Source organism: Sminthopsis crassicaudata, chromosome 1 (assembly GCF_048593235.1).
Source record: "Sminthopsis crassicaudata isolate SCR6 chromosome 1, ASM4859323v1, whole genome shotgun sequence".
Lineage (NCBI taxonomy): Eukaryota > Metazoa > Chordata > Mammalia > Dasyuromorphia > Dasyuridae > Sminthopsis > Sminthopsis crassicaudata.
In genome coordinates, this window is record NC_133617.1 from 406250349 (window position 1) to 406275514 (window position 25166).

A 25166-nucleotide genomic window follows, 5' to 3' on the forward strand; every position below is an offset into this window, starting at 1 on the left:
CAACAATGACCCCTAATTCTTTTTAGTTCTTTTACAAGGCAAGACATGAAAATATAGATTTCACTTAAGGCCCTCAGGGCAGTCATCTCATCATCTCACCTGGCTTCTAATATAGTAAATCCTAATCAATGTAATCCATAGAAACAAGATCTTGGGGGAAAGGAGGAGTTCTTGGGAGAGACTTAATAATGTTTTAAGAATATAAGCGTATCTTAAGACTAAAAAAAGTCTGATAACTGCTGATTTAGAAGTTCTCTTCCTATGTTTAAATTGATTATAAACAATTAAGAACCCCCCCCCCCATCCAAACTTACCTGTTGGGAATTCTATTTTATTGCAGTGGTCTTTGGAACAACAGAAAGGTGACATCAAAAACCCATCTCTTAAAGAGGGGGCACATACAAATGGCCTATCTCGGGGAATTAAATCAACTTCTGGTATACACATGCTATTGTATATAACTTTGTCTGCATTCTGTGTTACAGCAACAAAGCAAATTCCATCTGTCACACATGTGTAATTTTCTTTAATACAGAGGTGGCAGTAACACTGCAAACCTAGAAAAAAAATGCAAAAATGTTAGAAATAAAAGCTCTGAGGAAAGGAGAAACTTTTAAGTGGTTCTATATTTATTTACACAATACTTAAAATTGTGTTAGCAATTATGCTACCTATATTAAAATGACCAATCAAACTTATCAGACACAACATACTTGGGATCTGCAGCATCAGATAATTACTTTTGGCTACCCAAAGAAATTTGCCTACATTTTTTAAAATCAATTTTTACATATAACTTGAAATCATGTATGGAGAAAGTAGCTAGATATGCTATTATTAAGGTAATTTTTAAAAAGGTGAAATGGGTACTTCACTCTCCATTGCCCTTTTGCCTATCATCATTTAGCTAATAAAAGCACCAAAGATATATGTCCCCCATTTATATTGCACCTATTATATTCTAAACACTTTATAAATATCTCATTTGACACTCCTAACATCTTTGTGAGGTAGGTACTGTTATTATTCCCATTTTACAAATGAGGAAGCTGAAGCAGAGATGAAACAACCTGGCAAGTAAATGTCTGAGACAGGATTTGAATTCAGCTCTATCTCTAAATTCAGAGTTCTTTCCCACCATGCCAACTAATTGTCTCAAATACAGAGAAGCAAAACAACCTTCTCGACACTGAAGTGGTACTTAAAAGCAAACACAAAGACAAAGAAGAAAAAGCAAAAAGAAAGAACTAGAATCTAAGGACATATTCTGAGGTCCTATTAACCAGAGTTTTCTTTAATTTTTTTCTACTTGTGACCCTTTTTGCCTTAGAAAATTTTACATGACCCCAAAATATATAGGATATAAAATAGGTATACAAATCAAACACTAACTGATAGTCATAATTTTGGGATGCCATATTCAGTTATGCAAATTACTGTTTAAGAAGCTTTGCTATAAACTAACAAAGTAAAGTGAGAATCCAGGAGAATAAATTATATAAAGAAAAACAACTTTGAAGAAAATAAGAATGCTGGTCAAATTATAAATCAGCATATATATCTTTGAAGACATATAATGAAGTATGTTACTCATTTCCTGGGAAAGTGATGAGATGAACTCAAGATGCTAAAAAAAAAAAAAAAAAAAAAAAAAAAAAAAAAAGACATAGATTTCTAGATTTCTGTATCCATTTAGCTTAATAATGTGTATTTATTGCAAAGGTGTCTCCCCACTCCTAATTTCATGTTTTTGGTTTAGTGTTTTATTGATTTTTTTTTTTAATGAAGACCCAAGGGAAGACAAGCAGAAAAAAAATAAGCAGAAGAACCAAGAAATTTTATCTTCTATTCTTTTTTCAGCTGCAGCTTATTTACCTCAAGCTAAGTCCTAGCCCTTCTTTGACCTTCCATTTTCTCCCAATAAAGCTACAGAAAAAAACCTTTGTCTTTAGCTTCAATAACAAACAACAAATTCCCTCGTTAACCTCAATTAATTCTTAGATTCAGTTTGTCAGATGCAGTTTTTAAAGGATTCTATTTTTCTTTCTCACTGGAACAGTTTCCCTCGTTTTTTTCAGAATTTCATTTTTTACAATCTCCCACATTTTTGGGATGACTTCCCTCCAGCAATATGCTTTGGGGGCTCTTAACTATTTCTCCCTCAAACCTTTTGAAATCTGCTTTCTTAAAAGCCTGTCTATGTCCATGTTTTCTCTGTTTTGGTATCACCAACGATGTAAATAGCCATTTCCTTATAGAGTTCTCACTATATCTACCCTGGCAACCAATTCCTCCCCTTTAGTGAGATCAAAAATAGAATTTTCTCTTCTTAGTTCCTTTGAAGGATGAATTTATTAATAAGGCAAATTACTGAGCTTATACTTTACAATTCAAACAAACAACAAACATTTATTTGTTAAGAATATACAATGGGCTGTACTAGGCTTTAGAGGTAAAAATATAATATTGTTCTTGTACAAAAGAAGCCTTAAAAGCACAGATAGCAAGATAACAACAGTAAGAATAGAAGGAAGGGAAGAGAGCAAAAGGGGGAAAAAAAGGTCTCAATAGGTTTTTAAAATAAACATGTTAGTGTTAAATACTCCAAAACTTAAGGTGAATTTTGCCAGAAGTATGGCTATTAAGAGATACAAATTCTAATTTTGAGCCTCAAGAGGGAATTTACAAGCAACTTTTACTTTCAGTTCTTGCCCTCTCAGAAGTCTATCCTGGAACTAATGGGTTCATGAAGAGTTAGGAAAAGAGAAATTAAAAGAAACCAGGAGCTAAACAAATTAGAAAAGAAAGGGGGAAAAAAAGCCAGAATATTTAAGGTTTACAAAGCACTTTGCATATACTATCTCATTTGATGCTTTAGTATCCTGAAGGATTAATCTTAGTAATCAAGAGACTATGTTTTGGTGTTGGTCCTGATATCTATCTATCTTTAGACCTTAACAAAATTTTAAAGCCTTTTCTGTGCTTTTTGTTTTGTTGTTATTGTACTTTAGATTGTAGTAATAAGAACAGACTCATGACCAAATAAAGACTTATCACAGAGGATTAAAAAGTGGCCAATTTTCATTACCTAAAACCAAGAGATTTTACACAAAGTCAATATAATGAAAATTAGAAAGCAAATGCATACAATATGATTGCAAGTTTCTCTGATTAAAGTCTTATTTCTTATAGGGAAATGATTCAAATTTGTAAGAATAAAAGCCATTCCCTAATTGATAAATAGCCAATGATATATAAATGTTTTCAAAGTTAGAAATACAAGCTATAAATATATAGATGAAAAAAATTCTCCTTGTTTGAAGACTTGCTTTCCCCCCCTTTTACTCTATGGGCCCAAAAAATGAGCCTGTGGTTTTGTTTTGGTTTGTTGTTTCATTCATCCTTTTCAATTTTAGATGTAAGTGGTATAATACTCACTAGACCTGGACCCAAGCCATGGTGACCTTGGAGCCAAGATTACAGGCCAGATATCCACTTTATATATAAAACCAAACAGAGAAGTCCTGAGAAGCTAAGATGTCCAGGACTTAAGTCCAAGGTTTTTTTTTTGTTTGTTTGTTTTGTTTTGTTTTGTTTTGTTTATGGGGATCTCTGAATATGGAACTTGGGACTGTGCTATGGAGGAACTGAGCTAAAAACTGGAACCTAATTCCTTTTCTCCCTCCAGACATGGAGGTAGTATAAGAGGGTAGGTAAGAAGAGTATACTCTCAGATGTTAGTGAAATGTTTGCTTACTTAATATTAACATATCTTTGAAACAAATATTCCTTTGTAAAAGAAAAAAAAGTTCTCAATCATTAACAATTAAATGAAAATTACAACTTTGATGCTCTCACAACCAACCACTTGACTGAAAAAATCATGGGGGGAGGAAGAGAAGGAAAATCACAAATGCTAGAGGAATTATGGGAAAACTGGTACCATACTTTAATGCACTGTTGATGGAGCTATGAATTGGTCTAGTCATCTTGGGATGCAATTTCGAACTGTCTAAAAAACTATTAAGCCAGACAGACTGTTTAACCTAGTAATGCTGCCATTAGGTCTAAATCCCAGAATGATCAAAGAAAGGGGGGAAAAAAAAAAGGACTCATGTACAAAAATATTTATAGCAGCTCTTTTTGCAGTGGTAAAGATGTGGAAATGGAGGAAGTATCCATCAATTAGGAAATGATCACTATTGGGCTATAAGAAATTATACAGGTTTCAAATAAACTGATGCAGTGTGAAGTGGGCAAAAATAGTAAAACAATAAAACGATTTATAATGAACCATACTGTAATGACAAACAACTTTGAAAAACTTAACTCCAGGCATAATGAAACATGTTACACACCTCCTGATAGAATTAATAGATTCAATATATAGTGAGACTGTTTGCTTAGGGATTTTTAAAAATATAGCCAATGCAAGTAATTTGTTTGCTGGAATATACATGTTTGAAAAGTTTTATTTTTCTTTATTTTTCAGTGATATGTAGAGATGGAAGATTTTTGATTTGGGGAAAAAAGAAAAAAATAATTTCTAAAAAGGTCATGAATAAAGTCCAATTCCATTCCTAAAGAGCTCCTTCTCTTGCTTACCACCCCACCCACCCCCCAAAAAACCACACACACACACACACACAGAAGGGAGAAGGCTTTAAAAAGTTTGTCAAGATCTAAAGACAGATATCAGAACCAACACCCAGTCTTTTAATCACCAAGATTAATCCTTCAGGAGATTATTAAAGCATCAAATGAGATAAAGTGCTTTGCAAACCTTAAAACATTCAACAATAACAAAGATACAAATACTATATGTTGTGATCCACATTCAGTCCCCCTAGCCCTCTCTGTGTATGTAGATGGTTCTCTTCATCACGAATCTAATAGAATTGCCCTGAATCATTTCATTGTTGAAAAGTGTCAAGTCCATCATAGTTGATCATCACACTACATCACTAAATACTATAAAGTACTTCCAATTCGTGCTCAATATCATATACAATACATTCAGAACAGAACTCATTATCTTCCCTTCAGTATCTATCACTCTTCCTAGTTTGTATATTTTGGTTGAAGGCACCATTATTCTAGTCACTCACACTCACAAACTAATACTCTTCCAACTCAATACCCTTAAATCAATCAACTTCTCCTTCCATAACATCACTCATATATTCATAAAAACTTTGACTGGTACAACGCTTATCATTTCTGCTCTGACCTACTGCCTAATTGGTCTCCTTGCTTCCAAAGTTTCCCTTTAATTCAGTCTTTATAACTACCAATCTGATAGATTCCTAAATCAAATCTGATCTTGTTATTCAAATAGTTTCTATTGCCTCTAAGAGAAAAATGCAAACTCCTATCTACATTTGACATGTAATATGGTTCCATTCTTCCTCTCTACAATGATTCATACTTTTGGTCCAGTTGTTTTTAGTCACATCCAACTCTTCTTACATATGGAGTTTTCTTGGCAAAGAGGACTGGATTGGTTCACCATTTCCTTCTCTAGCTCATTTTACAAATGAGGAAACTAAGGTAAACAACTGAGTGACTTGCTCAGAGTATACTTGCACATAGAAGATATTTAATCAATATCTGCTTATTTTTTTTAAATATGAAGGTTTGCATGAGGTTGAAGCAGTAATTTTTTCCATGGAAAATGACTGCTATGTTTTTTTAAAAGCTAATTAATTAATTAAAACAAAAGACTATGTAATTCCCAATCCTCTTTTAGGACAAAGGAAAGGTAGGTGAAAGAAATGTTATTTTCCCCTTAACTATTTCTAATGCTATCCCCAAGTGTCCTCTGAGCTAAGGGTAATGTTTTGGCAACTAAAATTCTGATTGCTATCAGCTTAGCACTGAAGACCTAAGATCTGGGTTGCTTTGATTCCACCTTTAGCTGGCAATAAAACTAAGACAAGATCTTCATCAAAGAGGAAAGTGTCCTTATCCCTTTCTGGCTAGTCATATCCACTGGCAAATATGCTAGTTAGCAAGAAGGCAAGCTATGGGAATCTTGAAATTGTGAGAAAAGAAAAAAGATTTCAAAAGTAACTCTTTATTCCATCTTTTGTTGGGTCATTTCACTTATGTCCAACTCTCCCAGACTCCCATGTAGGGTTTTCTTGGCAAAAATACTAGAGTGGTTTGCCATTTCCTTCTCAGTTTATTTTACAAATGAGGAACTGAGGCAAAATTAAATGACTTGCCCAGAAACACATGGCTGGTGAGTGTATGAGACTGAATCTGAATTCAAGTCCCTTCAGGACTGAAGCTCTATGAACTTTTGACACCTGGCTAATTCCCTACGTGCTATGACAACCAGCTGGCTCTATTCCTCTAGTTAACCCTTTCCCATAGTTGATTGTTAAAACAAAACAAAAACAAAACTTTATTTCACAGACCTTAAGAGTCTCCCTTTTTCCCTTTGGAGGCAAATTATCACCTCATCCTTTTGTCCTCTAAGGGCTTAAGGAAGAGGAATTTGAACTCAGGTCTTCCAGACTTCAGGCCTGGTGCTCTATCCACTACACCAACTAGCTGCCCCTAATTGTATTCTTTTTAAGGGATGATTAGTAGTGTGGATTTTGATTGCCCAGGAACTTACTTTCCATTTATAATAATGGTTTTATGGGACTAATTGGATTTAGCTTTTGGCCCAGCTATATCTTCACTGAAAGAGAATCTATTATCCAGAAGGATTAAAAGAAGTAGGGTTGTACTGGACAATTATTACTACCACCTCCAGGACTCTATTACTGTTCACTAGATAGAAATGATCCCAATAGTTCCATGAGTAAACTAATAGTCCTATACCTATAGAGCTAAAGGTTAAAATTCTTGAAAAGGATGGACTTTAGATTTTAAATAGATAGATAGATAGATAGATAGATAGATAGATAGATAGATAGATAGATAGATAAAGTCTGTCCTATCATTCAAGATACAAAAGGCTCTTCTCCTAGGATTACCTAGTGGAAAGGAGGTCATATGAGTTATGAATTAGCAGCACCTAGACACACAGTGTGGAAAGTGACAATTTTACCATTAGTAAACTAGAGGGTTACTTTTTTTCCTGACCCACAAAAAAAAGGTTGAAGGCAACTGTGAAAAAGTCAAGGAAATGAGGTAAAACAACAAAACCCTTCAAGAAATAGAGAGGAACAAGTTCACAAACTCTGACAAGTAAAAAATAAAGGGTTTTTTTTTTAATTACAGGCATTAGAGAAGGCCCCAGTCCAGCACCCACTAAGGAACCAACTGCCCATAGTGGAGAGTAAAGACTTTTATGTCCTATGACTAGAAAAATTCTATATTATCTCCCCTCTTATATTTGTTTTTTATGGTGGAGGTAAAGAATTTTCTCTTTTATTCCCTCTACTTTATCAAATTCCATTCAGCTCTAGTAGCTGAAATGTATACATAACATATATATGTATATATATATATATACATATATATATATATATATATAAAATATGGCTAGAGATAGAGGGTACTGGAGTCACAAGCGGTAGCTAAATTGATATCATGGAGATGAAGATAAGAAATTTAAGAGTATATTCAAGTTCATAAAAAGAGAAATTCAGATGCAAATAAATCTATTTTAATCAGATTACTACATGTTCCCAACTGAAGTTTGCCTAAATCTCTGAGCATACAAAGTTGAAATAGACAAGAGTTAAGTGATTTGCCTCATGATGTTCCTGTCATCTCCCCCATAAGGTGAAAGTGGATTATATGATTTCTAAGGCATTTTTCAATTTCGAGGTCTATAGTCTATGATCCTGTGATCTCTAGGCTCAGTCCTGTTCCAAAACTGAGATAATACTACGTGGTATAGTGGACAGAATATTGGAATTAGAATCAAAGACGCTAGCTCAAATTCTACTTCAAATACCTATAAGCTAAGCTATAAGGTCCTCAACAACTCAACTTGTCTTAGTTTCCTCAACTGTAAAGTATGAATGTTAATAGCACTTAACTCATAAGGCTATTACTATGAGGATCTAATAAGATAATATCTGGAAAGGACTTATGCACAGTGGCTGACACATAGCAGGAATTATATAAATGCTAAACTCTTAATTCTGCTGTTCTCTACTTCAGTGTATCTTCAGACCCCTTTTCTCCCACTTTGCCTTTTGGAATACCTGATCTATTATAACATACTTTCCTTTCTACCAGAGACGTTCATATTTTCTCCATATTCTTACATGGAAACCTGAATTCCTCCAGAACATGATACACTGACTCATGCCTCCAAAACACTGGGTCAGGATCCTCCTTGTTTCCCCAACTGCCATTTTCAAACTTTCTCCATCCTAACAGGATGGAGAAGACAAGGACTCCATCTTGTTTTAAATCTATCTCTATTTCCAATAAGTAACACAAGGTGTTGAATATAAAAAGCAACTAATCAAATTTTTGCTGCTGCATTTCTTCTCAATTCAATTGTTCCTATCATGCCATGAATTTGAGAGCCCCTCACCACCTTGACCATTATTAGCTGAATTTGCTTCAATCTGTCATATTACTTGTGAAATATGATACACAGAACTGAACTTTATCAATATAATCTTATCAGAGCAGACTGGTACTTCCTTTTTTCTATTCATTAAATCTAAGAGTACATTAGGTTTTGTACATTGCAGAATCATGTTAAACTGGAAGCAAACTCAATCTGCTTAGTATTTATTATGAATTGACTCACAAAAAAAGCTATTAAGAAAAGCCTTCCTCATTCTCTAATGATGTAACTTTGTGTTTATTTTAAAATCTAAATAAGAGATAGTATGAAATAGTGAAGAGAGCTGGCCTTGGAAGCAAAGACCTGAATCCAAGCCCTGATTTTTCTGTATTACTAACTTTGTGACCCTGGACAACTTCTAACTCTCATTGTTCTAGACCAGTAGTCCTCAAACTTTTTAAATTGGGGGCCAGTTCACTGTCCCTCAGACTTGGAGAGCCAAACTATAGTAAAAACAAAAGCTCACACTCTGTCTCCCCGCCCCCCCCAGCCCATTTGCCATAACCCAGCAGGCCACATAAACATCCTCAGGTGGCCCCATCTGGGCCTTGGGCCCTAGTTTGAGAACCCCTGCTCTAGGCCAAAGCTTCTTAAACAATGGGTTGTGACCCATATGGGATTACATCACTGAATGTGGGGATCCTGAAATTATGATTTTATATATATATATATATAATTTATTCTTCTAGATGTGGTTTACCACAAAATCTGAAAGAAGGTACAGGATCTTATCTAACTTTGTGCAATGGACTAATAAATATACTTAACAGAAAAAAAGGCTGAGAATGGACTCCTTAAGATTTTCCTCCAAATTGACAAGCAATTCATTAAGCAATATTTTTAGCTAGTCATTCAAAAACCTACATATATACCAAAATATATCATTATAATCTAATCTATTCTTATATATATGTATGTATATATATGTATATATATATATACACACATACATACATACACACATACATATATGCCTATCTATAAATGTAGACATAAAATTACAAATCAAAACTAAATCATTTAATACTTCAAAAATGCTTGTTTTGATAAAATGATTTATTTCAAAGCTCTAAAAATTATCTAAGACAGAAACCTTTAATTGAAAAAACTAAAGGTTTTCATAGAATCATAACACTAAGCTTTCAATAAGAGAAAGTACTATCAAATAAGTCAATAGATAACTGTGTAGTAAAAAGACTCATTATTTCATTATAGGACTAAATCTAATAAATTACTTAAGACACATACACAGATGACTACAAGATCTCTCTCAACTCTCCTCAGAAAGCTAATCTATTATTGTTTTATATTACCTCTCTTCTGATGTCTCCCAAATCTCTCTGGTTCTAACCTTGAAAGAAGTTTTATATTTCAGGTTTTATGAATTTTTAAAGATATTATATTGTAAAAATGTAACAGAATGCCTGTACAAGGTGTCCTCACATTATAAATAGAAACTATTATGTAATCAGTAAGGTTTATACCTAGGAAAATGGATAAAACTGCTAACCTAAAACAAGTGGGGCTCAAACAGCATATGAGTCACAAAACCAGCTCCTGAGATATGGAGGCAAAAACAAAGAAACAACATTGAGCCAGCTGACAGAAAAAAGTAGCAGAATAAGGAAGCATTAGGATAGGATAAGACCATAATCACCAATTTCTGAACAGAAAGCATAGTTCTCTTTTCAAAGTAGACAAGAGAAGATTATTAAAAGGGAATCCAAAAGGAAGGAGGGATAATCTAGTGACAATCCTCTTCACTACATGGGCACACTGACAATGACTAAGTACTGGCTGCTAATAGTATCTTATACAATGTTCTTTCATTCATTTTTCATTCATTTTTTTTCTGCTTCCCCTTGGAATGTTTTCCATTTTTTCCTTCAAAGTCCAACACAAAACCAATTTTTTTTTAAGCATGTGCAACTGTTATAATGAAAACATCCTTTCTTTTATTACAGCTGAAAATTAGAGCTCTTCACAATCTGGTTCCATCCATTTTCCCATACTGGTTACATATTGCTATCCTGGTTCCAAAAAGCAGATAATAAAACTTATAATCTTCTTTGGAGTAGAAAGGTGGGAGGCTATGGAAACAAAATATATACTGTCAGATCTGGTTTGCTTATCAGTCTATTTTCCTTAACTTTTTCTTTGTTGTAAGAGAGGATTCATTAGGGGAGAAAGGATATATAGGGAAATAATTGATGTGGAGAGAAAAAAAAGCATCTATAAAGCTTTTTTTAAATAGATATTTTGCTTTTTGTTTTCATAAAAGCTTTTAAAACCTTATTGTGTTTAGGATGAATTGGTCTAAGTAAGGAGAAAATAACTTGGAGGGAAGGGGAACAAAAAGAAGGTCTGGTGAAAGCTGGGTAACAGCTGATAAGCATATAAGCAAAAACTAATAAGCATAGTTGACTTACTTTACTCTGCTACTACTGCTTTCCCAGATAAAAGTTAAAAGTTGACTAATGGCAAGATCAAATGTTTCATTTTTTTTCTTTATCCCCCAAAGTGCTTAGAACATTGTATATCATATAGTAGTACTCAAAAAATAGGTCTCAATTATCAGTCATTTCTTCTAGAGAAGATGTGAAAATCTGTCAGCTTTAAAATTTACAGTGTGACAATATAAGTAAGCTATTTAACATTAAGATTTTTAATGATTTTACCAGTGAGTTTATTATGAACAATAAAAATTATTTAAAATAGGGGAAAGGGAAATTATTATGATCACTTAATTATTAATAAAGAACAAATTATCTTAAATTCAGTGACAAGAAAACCTAAACGTATTAACAAGATAATAAAGGAGATGAGTGGAAAGAAACATATATTCTTATTTAATAGTAAGAAGAAAAATCACAACTTCAACTGTGATGCCTAAATGAAAAGAAAATACATTTATTGAAATTAACAAAATGCCAGAAGGACCATCATATCTACAAAGAAATCTGTAACAAAACATCCCCAAAATTGCTATAAATTTCTTTTCTACCTCTTTTCCTCCATACACAAAAACTAGAAAATATACTATGCTCCTACAAGTCTACTTCTACTATTGGCTCACTTTGTTCTTCAAGGAGGTCACTTTTCTGAGCCTCAGTCACCTACAACCAAATTTATGATTTTGAGTAGCTATCTAAACATTTTTCTTGCTCTGTGATGGTCAAAAGGAGGGACTAATTTTATAATAAATTTGATAAAATTTATGTAAATTGAATATTTATAGAGACAACAACTTTATGCTACCTACCTACTCTGGAAAAAAGCACACACCTGTAAAGGAAAATAAAAAACTCAAAATTTGCAAATAATCTATGTACAAGTGCAAACCAGAAAACTTAGTATCATAACTAAAATTATATTTTTAAAGCTGTGTGTAATGTGGTTTAAAGCATTTCTGTTAATATTGAGTAAAAAAATTAACAAACTATAGAAATATTCTAAATCAGTTTTTCTAAGCTAAACCTGTAGCTCAATCAACAAAATATTTACAAACCATTCAATTTAAGTATATTATTATAATCTCACCATATTGAAAAAATATCTTCCAAAGCAAAACCCCAATTTTCAATCCAGAAAGTATCAGTGAAAAGGTGATGCAATCTCATAAAACATACCACAACAAAGTTCATCTATTTGAAGACCAAGTGACAACCAAGACTAAACATTAAAGTAACGCATTTATTTCCAAATAGCTGCAGAAAATTATATTGAAGACTGAAAGGTTCTCAATATCAAAGAAGTTAAGGGATCTTTTTTATACACAGTTCAAATTAGTAAAAAGTTTTAAAAAGACAACCAAACCCCACCCCCCAAAATTTAGTAAATGATCAGGATGTACAATTAAAAAAAAAACAATATGGATACTAATAAACTTATAAAATTTCAAAAGTTTTAAGCAAAATTTCTTGTTTCCAATCTCTTTTATTTATTATCTTCTGTTTAGGTACCCAAAGATCACAACTGTTTCTCATGTGAAACGCAAGTTTCTAACTCTAACCATGTGCTTTGCAGAATCTCAGAGATGGAAAGGATTTCAAAGTCCATCAAATCCATCCCATAAATGAAAAAGAATTCATTCTACATCAAACCTAATAAAATGTAAGGTCTTCATTTGCCTGAAGTCTTCTAGTGACAGGGAACCAACTACCTTTCCAGGCAGACTATTATTTTATTATTATTATTATTTTTTACAAAGTTCTGTTATCAAGTAATCAAACCTAAATCTGTCTCTCTGCAATTTCTAGACTCTGCTCCTGCGTTTGTTTGCCCTCTTGAACCCCTCTTGAACCAAGACAGACTTCTTCCACATGACAGGCATTGAAAAAGAGAAAGCTACCATGTATTCCTCTTTGTATTTCCCAACCTAAAGAGCTACAATTCTTCAAACAGATTCCCTTATCTCAAGATAATTCACAATTTAGCCACACTCTTCTGTATTGGTTTTAAAATATAAAGTTTAGGATTACACCATACTTAATATGTCTGACCAGAGCAGATTTGAAGTTGTTGATCATTTCCCTAATCTCTTGACACTATGTTTCTTTTAATGAAGTCTCAGTCCCCATTAGGTTTTTTTGATTGTCATATTACACTACTCACTTATATTGCATTTTAAAAACACCAAATCTTTTTAAATCAACTGTTCTCTAGCCAGGGACTCCCATCTTCTCTTTGTGAATTGAATTTGACTCCAAGTTTAAGACCTTGTATTTATTCCTGTTAACTTTCATGGTATATTCAATCCAATACTTGAAGCCTATCAAAATTAGTTTGGATTTCGATATCCAATAGATTAACTATCTTTTCCAGCATGTTATCAACTGCACATACAAGGATGTCATTTATGCCTTTTCCGAGTCACTGGGAGGAAAAAAAGTTAAACAGCAAAGGGCCAATCCTGCATCTAATAGAAATCACTTTCAGTTTTGTACAATCAATCATCCAAGTCCAAATTCATCTAAATGTACTGTTGTCTAGCCCATCTCTCTATCTTGTTCTCAAGAATAGCAACAGAAACTTGGTCAAATCCTTTGTGAAAATTTAGGTAAATTTTAACTAAAAAATTCTCTTAAGTTTTTCCTTGAGGAAACTATTATCTGCTCTTTGAGTTCACTACTTCATTTTTAACATTCACTTTAAAAAAAACAAGAACCAGAATTTTGTCAGATTACTGGCCCTTCACTTAGATTTCACTCTCTTCCCTTTAAAATGTGTGTTTTTTTTTTTTTTTTTTTTTTTTTTTTTTTTTGGTGGGAGGCTGCACAATGGTATATAAGCCCTTGAGTCAAATCAGGAGGACCTATTTGCCCTTTTCTAATACTCTATCACTTTTCTTTTCTCCCGTTTTTAAAAGAAGTCTAAAGTGTGAGCTCAGCAATCACTCCTGCCTGTTCTTTCAGTACCATATTTATTTGGGGAGTTACATGTTCTATTATCTCCCTACTAGACATTTTTATTGTGATAAAGAAAAAAGGAGCAAAAGAAAAGTTGAATGGTTCTATCTTCTCTATACTGCATCAACCCTAAACACAATTCTATTGCCTTTTTTTCAGCTTTCTTCTCTTCTCAACATAGCTTAAAAAAACTGTTGGGCTTAGTTTTCCTCACTAGATTCTGAGCTTTAGCATTCTTGAAATTCTTCTTACAATCATGCTATGTTTCTGGGTTCATTTCCCATTAACCCTCCACATTCTCTATAAGTCTCTGTTCAATCAAAAGACCTTTATTAAACACTTCTTCAATATTCATCATACTAGGTCCAGGAATACAAAGACAAAAATAACAATCTCTGACCTCAAAGAAGCTTATATTCTATAGTGTAAAATAAGGTGCACATGTATATCACATGCAAACAGTTGTTCAATTTTTTTTTGTGCCTCCATATCACTCTAAACAACTCTTTTCCTTGTCATTCAAATTGTTAATCTTCAGTATTTCCTGAGATTCTTCTATCCTTCCTTAGTTTATTTTCTTATATCTTATCTGTGCCTATCCAGTTACCTGTCTATGCCTAATACTTCTGCTTTCCTATTACTGTCTCAATTACTTGCATTCTGGCACCTACCCTTGCCACTTCACTATTATGGTTCTCAAGGGTCCACAAATGAACTCTTAGTAATTAAGTCACGTTTCTTCAATCAGTGATTCTTGACCTCTCTTCTACTTTGATATGATGAGCATTCTTCTTTTCCCTCCAGGGTACTTGCCTCCACTGACTTCAGAAACATTACATTCTCCTGGTTTTCTTGATCATTAAATGACACCTTCTCTGTATCAATCATTGTCCTCTTTTAAACTTCTTGTGGGGGCTGCCCAGTAATTTTCTCTTCTCTGTATATCATTTCTCCTATTATAATCACATTAACTTTCATAATTTCAATTCCTACCTTTACAAGGAGTTATCCTTAGTTGTTACAGTTATCCTTCTCCACATCATGACTGTCTCTATAGAGATTTTAATAAACATAAGAAATTAAATGGGAATTTTGGGGTAGTTTAAGGAAGCCTCAAAGTTTAGAAACTTGTCAAATAATAATTCTGACCTCTTCTCTGGTATGAACGGATGGCCAAAAATTTTTATGAGGATTTTCCAGATCAAAGAGGCACTGCTTCCCTAATCTCTATGATGTGGAAGGGATAACTGTACACCAATCTCCATCTCTGGTCCTGACCATGATTCTCTAATCTAGAAGACTATTACCATCTAGCTGTAGGACATATCAATATGAGAGGTACATAGATGCGCTATCTTTAATTTATCTCTATTCCTCACTTCTCATTCCCAGTAACTAAAATGTATTTCATATCTGAAACATTTGTCACATATTCACTCTTCTATCACTTGACCATTTTAGTATATAAGTGCTTACCACCACTTACTGCAATCACCTCCTAATAAATCTTCATGGTTACTCACCTCAATCCAATTTGATTTTCCTTCATACCAGTAGCAAAATAATCATTTTTACAAATACTTACATCTTACTTCACAACTCAAAATCTTTAATGGGTCCCTATTTACTACTGAGAAAAGTTCAAATTCCTTTACCTGGAATTCAAGGTTCTCTACAATCTTTGTACCTTTCCAAATACATAGCCAAATGTCTATAAATAGGGCAGTTAACAAACACATTAATTTATCAGTATCTCTGTGAATGTGCATTTTGGAGAATGCAAAAAGTTAAAAAAGATGCAATCTCTATTCTCCTTCTAAACTATTACAATATCTGTGAAGTCTTTCAGGATTTACATTGGATCAGTAGTCAAAAGATGGCTAAATCACAAGACTGCTAATCCTAGCTTAGCCACTTATAAAACACTACATATGAATTTATTCAAATCAGTGGATCTTATGGAACTTTGGTTTCTTTATATGCACAGAGAATACTTTGTCCTATTTGCTACTCATGGCTATTTTATTATATAGCAAAAGCATGTAACATTTTGCTTAGATAAAAGGTATCTTTTGTCAGAGATAAAATCATACAGATAAAAAGATACATACAGAAATGTAAATCTAAAACTTTCATTTCAAAGATAAAAAAACTTTGTTAACAGAATTAAATAATCTACTAGTTAATCAATTTATTAAGTACCCAATGAAAAGCCACTAATAAAAGGAAAATGTATTTTCCCATGGCATATCACTCTTTTAAAAACACATAGGAAATATAGATGACAAAATACTCCCTTTCAATTCTCCATCTTAAATCCTATTCATCCCTCAAGGTATATCTCATATTTTATGTCCTCCTTATCCCATAGTCCAGCAGCACTTACTGTATGAGGATTCACTTAGCTCTTAGCATACACAATCCTGCAATCTTAATGCATATATCTATATTACTGTCTAGATGTAAAGATTCTAACAATAATGTTCTCTAAAAATATCAATATTTCAGAAGATAAGATACACACACATATGAAACATTTATATAACCTTGTAAGCAGAACAAATGAATGCTGTGAATAGTTTAGAAATGGTGAAATCAGTCTGAGAGTATCTCTTGAAAGTAATAGGATTTGAGTGCTGAAGTGGACAGTACTAACCTGTAAAAAGAAAGAGTTTTCCAGGAAGTAGAAAGAGAATGATATAGATGGAAGGAAGGCTGGTCAACAGTAGGAGAGAAATTCCAATAGATAAGATGAAATCAAGCTTTAAAGGGTCTTACAAGCCAGACTTGGAGGTTTGGGTTTAATCTTTTATGAAATGCAAAGGTACTTCATTCTTAATCAGGGTATGAACTGATGGAATTACTGTTTTACTAAGATCAGTTTGGGGAGAGACCAGGAGGAAGGAAACATTTATTAAACACTTACTACATGCCAGGCATTGTGCTAAGCCCTGGATTAAAACTGGAAAGCCACTAAGAAAGAGTCAGTGCCTAGAAAAAGATTTAAAGGAAGTACAATCATAAAGAGATATGATATGGAAAGAAGGTCTATGCCAAGGACAACAAAACAGATGTGCTGACCAACTGGAGAGTTCCTTTCCAAGCAGGTAAATTTAATTAAAGAAAAAAAAAAAAAAAACAGGGGAAGAAGGGAAAATTTGGTGGTCAGCTAGTATACTCTAAAAGGAACTTTAGGGATATCCTAGTCTAAAACCCATCATCATTCCTTATCCCAATCTCAATGAATTTGAAAAAGCAGTTCTGTCCCCTAGGCCTGGAATGTATTCCCTTCCTCACTCTCCAAAAAATCCTTGGCTTCCTTCAAGGCTTAGCTTAAATTCTACCTACAGGTTATCCTGTCTTTTCCCCAGAATCACTACTATCATCCTACTCCTTACAAACTGATCTTTCTTGGGAGATGGAGAAGGCATACCTGTAATTTCAGTGATATGGAAAATTCTGATGTCAAGAATTTCATTGATATAGGGCAGCTAGGTAGCTCAGTGGATAGAGCACTAGTCTCATCTTTTTGAGTTAAATCTAACAGTGTGACCTGGGGCAAGTCACTTAACCCTGTTTACCTCAGGTCCTCACATCTGTAAAATGAGCTGGAGAAGGAAATGACATACCATTCCAGTATTCTTGGGGAAAAAACTCCAAATGGGTTATTTAGTCAAACACAACTGAAAAACAACTGAACTACAATGAAAATTCCTAATGAGTAAACTCTAAAGGACAGTTGAAACTGCTTAGAATCATAAAATCTTGATACTTTAAATGACTTTCTCAGAGTTACAAAGTTCAGTTAGGACCTCAACCCATCTTCTTGATTGCTATGCTAACTCTCCATCTATTATATGCTGCTTCTTGCTTTATATTTACTTATTATAAATTAAAACTGGGAGGGACCTTAGATACCATGTAATCCAAACTCTAGATTACAGAATTCAAATTGAGCTTTGCCAACATCAAAACCTGTCTTTGTGTTAAATTTCCCCCCAGAGTTTAAGTTTTATTTTTTGTCTTTCTATTCTAGCACCTAACCCCATGGGTGAATTTTAGAAATGACAACACTAAGGTCAATGATCTGCCTAAGATTTTAACAACTAGTGACAAGGCAAGATTTGAATTGAGGATCTTCTGTTAAGTCTATAATTCTTTTCTTTATACCACAAGTTAAGCCCTACTCTAAAGTAGAGTTCTCCAAATAGTCTCTTCAATTTCTCTGATGAAACAAATTAACTCTGGGGAAAAGGAGAGGAGAGATGTTCAATTTTTGCTCTTCAGACTTTATATAAACATCTCAAAAGGATTTTATCATAGCCCTTTTAAACAAATTTTGTAGGGGAAGGGACCTTAGTGATCATCAAATCCAATTCCCTAATTTTACAGAAAAGGAAACTGTATGCAAAGTGGCTTAAGGGGTCAGTTCATGAACATATAGCAAATAAGTATCTCTGGTGGAATTTCAAATACACTCCCCCCCCCCCATGAGGCATGATTCTGTCTCTATGGGTCTAAATTTCAATTGTTTATTCAATTTAACTATACTCTGCCCTTGAACCTTAAAGTCCATTGTCCTATGAAAGTCCATCTCTTTTCAAACTACAGCCCTGAAATACTCCAATAATTGGCCTGTTCCATCAAGTGAGGCTAAACACAGCTGGATGAGTCACACAAATCTCAGGACTTGGGATCACTACAATTTATATTCTTCACTTAACTAGGACAATAAAGCTAATCCTTTTACTTTTCCTTGAGTAAAAACCACCTAGGTGGCAAGTGGATAGAGAGCAATGACCCTGGAGTCAGTAAGACCTGAGTTCAAATCCAGCCTTAAAACTTGACATTGTCAAGCTGTATGACTCTGGGCAAGTCATATAACCCCAAATGGTTTGGAAGAAAAACAAACCAAAGCAACAAATCTAGAACTTTTCCTCAATCCACTCTCTATTTCTATCCTCTTTCCACAATGACTGTCCCAAACCTTCTTTTCTCAAGCTATACCTATCACATACCCATCCTTTCTTACCAGAAGACATTCCTCCACACCAGAGGAAAACAAAACAAAACAAAACAAAACAAAACAACTGAGGCCATTCCAGCAAAGTTCCCTTTCAACTGCACAATCTCCTCAGCACAATCCCCTATACTTTCCAATCTTGCTCCAGTCTCATAGGATTTCTTTGTAAATACCGACCCCTCTATTTGTGCCCTTGATTACATCCCATTCTATCACCTCCAGAACTTAGTGCCTTCCATTATCCCTTCTTTATCTCTAATTTTAAACCTCTCCTTAGCTACTGGCTACTTCTACACTTTATTTGGCCTTACTCTCAACTTTCTTTTTCACTGCTGGAATCCTAGAAAAATTGTCTACCTTTATTGCTTCTACTGCCTTACTTTTCTTTCATGCCTCAACTCTTTGTAATCTGGCTTCCATCTCAACCATTCTATATTCTGAGGTCACCATTTTTTTTTTTTAATTGCTAAAACCAATGGCCTTTTCTCAGTCCTGTTAAATATCAGGAGCTTGACTCTATGGACCATTATCTATCCTTTTTGGAAACATTCTACTCTGAATTTTTCTGAAGCTGCTCATGTCCATCTTTCTACTTTTCTGACCCATTTTTCTCAATCTGCACTGCAAGACAATCTCTCATGTCTTACTTCCTATGCACTGCCATATGCCAGGTCTCTATCCTGGACTTTTTGCTCTTCTTTCAGACATGCTCTCTCATGGTAACCTTCATCAATTCCTCCAAAATCTATATATCTAGGCTTAATCTCTCTACTAAGCTCCAGTCCTACATCTCCAATTATATTCGACACCTCCAATCTGGATGTTCCACAGATATTAACTCAACAAATACAAAATACAATATATTATTTTTATCTCAACTCATGAGATCTCCTAACTTCCCTATTTCTAATGAGGGCACCATATTTCTAATCACTGGTGTTTAAACGTAAGAATTATCCTTACCTCTTCAGTTTTCTTTCCCTCAAACAATATTCAATTGCCAAATCTTATAAATCTCACCTTCTTAACTATCCATTTTATTTTTACTCAAATTATAATCACAATAGACTGAGTCTTTATCACCTCTCTATGGACAACCTGAACAGCCTAATCAATAAATCCACCATAGCTCTGCCAGACTTTTCTATCTTCCACAATGGTGTTAAAGGTAATATCATTAAAGCACAGTTAATCTAACCATGTTTCTTCCCTGATCAAGAAATTTCAGTGATTCATCAATACTTCTGTGATACAATAATAAAAAAAAAATACTCTTTGGCATTTAAAGCTTTTCAGTCTGGCTTCAATCTATGTTTCTAGGCTGATTAGGTATTAACCCCTTTCCAAGATGCGTAACATGGACCTGCCAAACTAGTCTACTTGCCCATGTGTCTAGAGGCAGAAGTCTCCTCTGCCTAAAATACTTTTCTCCCCTGTTCCTTGGTGTCTTTAATGTCAACTCAAATGCTACTTGATTTTCCTCTTTGTCTTTCCCTCTCTGAATCACTGCTTATTTATTTTGTACGTATAAGGTAGATACAAAGAGGTAACATGGGGCAGTTGTTAAAAAGCATAAAGTCTGGAAGGCCTTTGATAAGGCTAGGCAAAATGAGCCTGCCTAAGTAATTTAACAAAACTCTTAGGTTCCATGCACTGAGGCAAATGGGCAACTTTTTAAGATTACAAATTACAAAGATGTCAGTCTGCATTAGTAGAGAGAAATTCCACACACAGGGAGTCCAGGCAACAATGAAATCACAGGTTTAGTCTCCAGTTCCTCTTCTTCATTTCTACCAAGTACTTGTTTTATATCCCCTCCCCAAATCTATCCACCTCCAGGGCAATATAAGCAACTTCTTAAAGGTGGGAACAATATTGCTTTGGCATTGGTGAATTTAGCACAGTGCTAGGCACATAAAAAGTATTTGACAACTGTCTACTTTGATTTTCTCTCATTCATAAAAACAAATTAAAGGTTCATTTCTTTGGAATTCAGTTTCATGAGTAAGATCCTTTTAAGATCCTTTCCAGCTCTAAATCCTATGATTCTAAGACAAATGCTCCAACTAGCTATTTCTGAAACACAAAAGGAAAGCATCTTAATAAAAAGAAAAAAACTAATTTTAACTCAAGTTCAGCAAATCAAATTCACTGACCCTCTGGTTCTCCAATTACTGAAAAGAAGGAGGCAGGAAAATAGGTGAGATTCCTGGACTCATTACAATTAACTAATTAACAACCCCTTGCTCCCTTTCTCTTGCTCTTTGAGCTTAACACTTTTCCACTGGTCTGTTCTGAAGAGAGATCATAACCAACTCATTTCTGACAAGGCAAGTTCCTTGCTATGAATAAGAATTTTTTTTTTTACAACTATATATCAAAATTCAAATAGTCACTCTCCCCTGCAAGCTCCAGTCCAGAGATACTGTTGTAGATGCTAGATGTTCTGATGGTGTCACATGTTTCTGTATGTTCAATGCTATTATTTCCAAACAGCCCCATCCAGCCCCAAACTTGGTGTAGAGAGCAATTTAAACTTAAAATAGTCAAAAGTTTGACCACTCTGTAACCTGTTTTCCATTTTTAATGTGATTACTATGAAACAACTACCCTATAACATTGTTTCATGTGGCCATATTTTCACAAAATCAAGTAATTATTACTTATCAAGCATAATATAATTGTGCTTATACTAAAGACTTTTTTTTTTTTTTTAGCAGCTTTTAACAAGGTGAACCACTGCCAGAACAGTCAAGGGATTTTAAATGTTAGTGGGCATTTAAATATTCATTTCTAAGCCTTCTCTGCATAGAATATTTTTGTACACATGACTTATATTTTCCTCACACAGCTTCCAGTGTCACCTCTCCTTACTTCCACTTCCTCTTTCTTAATTTAAGACAGCTCAAGGATCATCTTTTGCATGAAATCTTTTATTATTCCTTCCAACTGCTAAGTGAGCTACCTTATATTTAACTACATTGTATGTATTTGTATTTCTATTGCATATATCTGTATACTTATCTCTCCCATTAGACTATAAACTTCTTGTAAGGACTCTTTCATTCTTTGCGGGTATATCCGCAGTATAATGCCTGATTATCAGCTGCTTAATAAATACCTTGTTAAATGATTTAATTTCTGGGTTTGTGCATTCCTTCCAAAGGACCTCCAAGATATAGTAGCAAGATATAATAAATACTAAAGGTTGTTTCTCACAATAATCTGGTAAAGGAAGGAGTATAATTATGATCTCCTTTTTATAACATTTAAGTGACAGGCCTAAAGCAATAGAGTATAGGCATCATCTAACTCCAAGGTCGATCAATGCCCTTTTTCCACAGCTTCAAGTTGTTTCTTTCTATGCATAGTCCACACACAGAACTTATAACTTTGGAATGTCTATTGCGGATGTTCTATACAGAACTCAAAAAATCTGTTGCCCAAATACAATACATAGGTGCCAAGTTTTTAAAAAGCAGTAAAATCAACTTTTCATGATCATCCATGTTAAAGGGTATGGATAATTCAAAATTCAATATTAATTACTTTTAAAATATATTATTTTTTTCCAGCAGATGTGTCTTCTAATTATTACTTCTTGAACAGAAATATAAAATATAAACCAGATGCAGAATTCTAGCATAAAAGATACCATCTGCAATATATGTGTGTGTGTGTATATATAACAAAGAAAATCCCAAATATATATATATATAATTTCAAGGATTAGAGCTTAATGATTGTAAAAGACCCAAGAGATCTTGTCTGATCCCTTCACTGGACAGATTAAAAAAAAAAAAAAAAAAAAAAAAAAGGCAGACTTCACTTCCTTGTCCAGAATAATAAGTTTGAAAATTTCTTAGCCAAGGTACAGATCTAAAATCAAATATAAAACTTCTGCTTGGTATTTGAAAACCCTTTACAGACCCTCTACCCTTGCAGTTTTCTTACACCTTATTACATGCCTCCTAGCTACTCTATGCTATCTAGCTATCCTAACTAATTATTGGTAACTCTCACATTAATACTCCCTCCATCTCTCTAAACTTTTTACTGTTTCTTACACCTAGAATGCTCTAACTCGGTTTCCCCCAATCTCTCAAGACCCGTCTCAGATGCCACGGTCTACAATAGGCCTTTCTCGGTCCCTCCCACAGTTATGCTTCCAACAGAGGTTGAAACAAACTAGCACTGGGAAATTTACATAATCTCCCTATTGGAACTGGAGCTCCATGAGGGTAAGGAGTACATTTGTATCTTTGTATCTGAAGGGTTTAGCATAATGCCTGGCAAATTAAGAGCACTTAATGCTAGCAGAGGGCCGAATAGTCCACCTAGAACTCCCACCAACTTCACTCTTATACATGTTACCTAGCTCCAAAAATGGGAGGCTTTAAGCTAGTTGTTTTTTGGCGATATATTTGTTTTTGTGGGCGTTGTGTGTACATGAAGAAGCACAGTCAAGTCTGTATTCCTGAAATGATCTCTCATTCAGGAACCAGAAAGCCTAAGTCCTAAATCTCCCCGAATCCTCCCAGAACGGCAGGAACCTGCTGCAGTTCTCGTTAGTCATCTTTCTCTCACTAGAGATCGGATTTAGCAGTAAGAAGAGGTAAAACAAATTTTCTCCAAACACGTGTTTAGATGAATGTGTTAAAAAAAAAAAAAAAAAAAAGTAATTCCCATTCAAACATTTTAAAACGCTAAGCAAATATTCACACAAGTTTCTATGGCGAAAATAATTCTTAGTCACCGGTGATGGAATTCACTCGCACACTCCACACACGTCCCCCCCACACACACCCCTGGAGGCACCGGGAGAGCAGCCGCTCCTCTTCCCACCTAGTTGGCCCTCCGCCTCCGGAGTGAACACAAAGATGGGTGAGGGGATGTCCTGCCTTCCCCAGCTCGGCCCGCGGAGCAGACGGGGCAGGAGGCTCCGCAGGGGCGGGGATTGGGGGGGCCCTCCTTTCATCCGCCTCCCAATGCACTCTCCCGGCACCGGACAGCGAGACTGGTCCGAAGAGACCCGGCAGCCTCTCCGCTCCGCTCCCCTCCGCGCCGCCGCCACCCCCGCCTCCTCGCAATCTCTGTCTGCGGTCTGTCTGGCAGAGGCGGCGGCGGAACCCCGGGAGTTCTCCTCTCCCTACCCCAAGCTGCCGGACCACCTCCAGAGCCCCCAGGGTCCGCGCCATGTTGGAGAAAGGGGCCGCGACTGCGGCCCCAGCGCCCCCGTCCGCCTCCTCCGCCGCCCGGCCCCTCCCCCCTCCCAGGGCTCACCCGCCGCCCCTGGGACCAGCCCCGTGGCCGCCAGGAGGAGAAACATCTGGTAGCCGGGGGGAATAGTCGCCTTCCCCGCGACGGCCGCAGCCGCCGCGGCCGCCTCCATGGTCCCGCGACGTACTCCGCGTCCGGTCCGTTCGAGGGGCCGGGGCCGCGTCTCGGAGCCCCCGCCCCGAGGAACCCGAGAGCCTCGCCTCGCGCCGCGGCCTCGTTCGGCCCCTTTGTAACTGCTCGGGGGTGGCCCTCCCATTGGCTGCGAGGGACGTCTCGGCCCCGCCTCCCGGCAGCTGCCGAGACTGGAGAACAACAAGAGAGGCGAGAGCCCGGCCCGCAGGGCCGTAGCCAATCCCGGGCCGGAGGGCGCAGGGAACGGCCGGGCCCCCGCCTCCTTCCTAGTCCCTCCACAGGCTCACCCCTCCCACCCCGCCTCCTTCCCAGACTCCCAGAACTCACCCGCTCCTTCCTCACCCCCACCCCCCACCCTGTGTCCCCCAAGCCTGAGGTTTCGGATGGTGCAAGAAGCGGCCCGGGGTGGGGGGTGGAGGGGAAGAGGAGGAGCAGCGAACCGTGCATTGGAAGAGGAAACAGGCGCCGAAGCTAGGGGCTCAAGGGGTCCCTCGAGCTGGGAGAATCCACGGGGCGAGAACATCTTGCGCTTGCGGAGGGAAAGTGTTTCAGGACTGAGGGCCTCCTTTGGGGTTCTTTACGTTTTGTACACTCTATGAGGACAGAGACATCTGCACCCCTTCCTGGGGGACCGTTATCGCCTGTGGCTACTGCAGAGCTGCGCCTAACTCTCAGGCACTTTTCTGTCCTCATTGCCCACCTCCTTCCCCTCCTCCGAGCCTCGAGACAGTCCGGACTCCGCGGGCCTCCGGATTGCCCACCCCCCTTTCACTCT

The 25166-nt window shown here is 36.0% G+C and overlaps 1 protein-coding gene across 2 annotated transcripts in view; it reads right to left on the reverse strand.

Moving 5' to 3' along the window:
• TGFBR1 (transforming growth factor beta receptor 1) overlaps nt 1–24641 on the reverse strand; it is a 49316-nt gene extending 24675 nt beyond the window's left edge. Inside the window, exons 1-2 of one of the 2 annotated variants that reach the window (XM_074280093.1) lie at nt 24263–24641; nt 315–557 (exon numbers count right to left, since the gene is read on the reverse strand). In XM_074280093.1, coding sequence (XP_074136194.1) covers nt 315–557; nt 24263–24515 — 496 coding nt within the window. In that variant the 5' untranslated portion in view covers nt 24516–24641. Of the gene's footprint in view, nt 1–314; nt 624–24231 lie in introns of both variants that reach the window. The other variant, XM_074280092.1, reaches the window with a different exon arrangement.
• Nucleotides 24642–25166: the final 525 nt, after the last annotated feature.